At 41.7% G+C, this 1,239-nt stretch overlaps 1 protein-coding gene across 1 annotated transcript; it reads right to left on the reverse strand.

Moving 5' to 3' along the window:
* Positions 1–323: 323 nt before the first annotated feature.
* On the reverse strand, positions 324–752 carry LOC138897542 (uncharacterized). The gene has a single exon (XM_070183521.1). The coding sequence runs from the start codon at positions 750–752 to the stop codon at positions 324–326; it is 429 nt and encodes a 142-aa protein (XP_070039622.1).
* Positions 753–1,239: the final 487 nt, after the last annotated feature.

Here is a 1,239-nt window from a genome sequence, read left to right on the forward strand (position 1 = left end):
TCCAGCTCTCAAGATCTTCTTGGCTAATGTGAACCCATTTATGTGAGGTCCGCACGTTCCTGCATGTATTTCTTCCAATAAAGTGGTTGCCTCTACAATGTCTACACATCTCAACTAACCTAAATCTAGGGTCCTCAAGATCTCAAGATCTTCTTGACTAATGTGAACCCATTTATGTGAGGTATGCACGTTCCTGCATGTATTTCTTCCAATAACCTGGTTGTCTCGGAAATGTCTACACATCTCAACAAATCTAAATCTAGGATCCTCCTGTACAGGACTTCCCTGTTGAGGAAAATGTGGTTTCCTAGCCTCCTAAGGGCTCACTTTTGACCATTAGTAGCATTCTCCGGGTATTCTCTGGTTGCATGGAATTTCTTGATATTGTGATACCATGGTTTACCATCTGGTTCTCCATCTATATTGAAGCAATAGTCATGTTGATCCCTGATCTCTACCTCGATAGGGTCGATGTAGTTCTTGTCTAGATGTTGAATCATAGATGATAGGGTTGCAAGGGCGTCGACGAACTCGTTCTGAATCCTAAGTACGTGGTTGAACTCAATCTTCGTGAACTTCTTGCATAGATCCTTCATGCAGTGCAGGTACGGAAGTATCTTTAAATTCTTGTTGGACCATTCCCCTTGGACTTGGTGTATCAATATATCGGAATCTCCTATGACCAAAAGTTCTTTGACGTTCATTTCGACTGCCATTCTGATCCCAAGGATGCACACTTCGTATTCAGCCATATTATTGGTGCAAGGGAATCTTGTATTTGCCTATGCTTGATAGTGTTGTCCAGATTTCGAAATTAGGACTTCCCCAATTCCGACTTCTTTGAAGTTTGCCGCTCCATCGAAAAATATTCTCCATCCAGGTTATGATTCTGCAATATCTTCTCCAGCAAATAATACTTCCTCATCGGGAAAATACGTAGTAACTGTCTCGTAATCCCCATCCACCGGATTTTCTGTGAGGTGGTTGGCTAAAGTTTGACTTTTGATAGCCTTTTGAGTTATGTACACAATGTCAAATTTGCTGAGGAGGATTTACCCTTTAGCTAGATTTTCGGTAGGCATCGGCTTCTGGATGATGTACTTGATCTGGTCGAGCCGAGATATCAGATGCGTAGTGTATTCTGACATATAATGCCTTAGTTTCTGGGCAATTCAAGTCAAAGTGCAACAAGTGTGTTCTATTAAAGTATACTTGGCCTTGCATGGCGTGAGCTTCTTA

Source organism: Nicotiana tomentosiformis, chromosome 8 (genome assembly GCF_000390325.3).
Source record: "Nicotiana tomentosiformis chromosome 8, ASM39032v3, whole genome shotgun sequence".
NCBI classification, from domain to species: domain Eukaryota; kingdom Viridiplantae; phylum Streptophyta; class Magnoliopsida; order Solanales; family Solanaceae; genus Nicotiana; species Nicotiana tomentosiformis.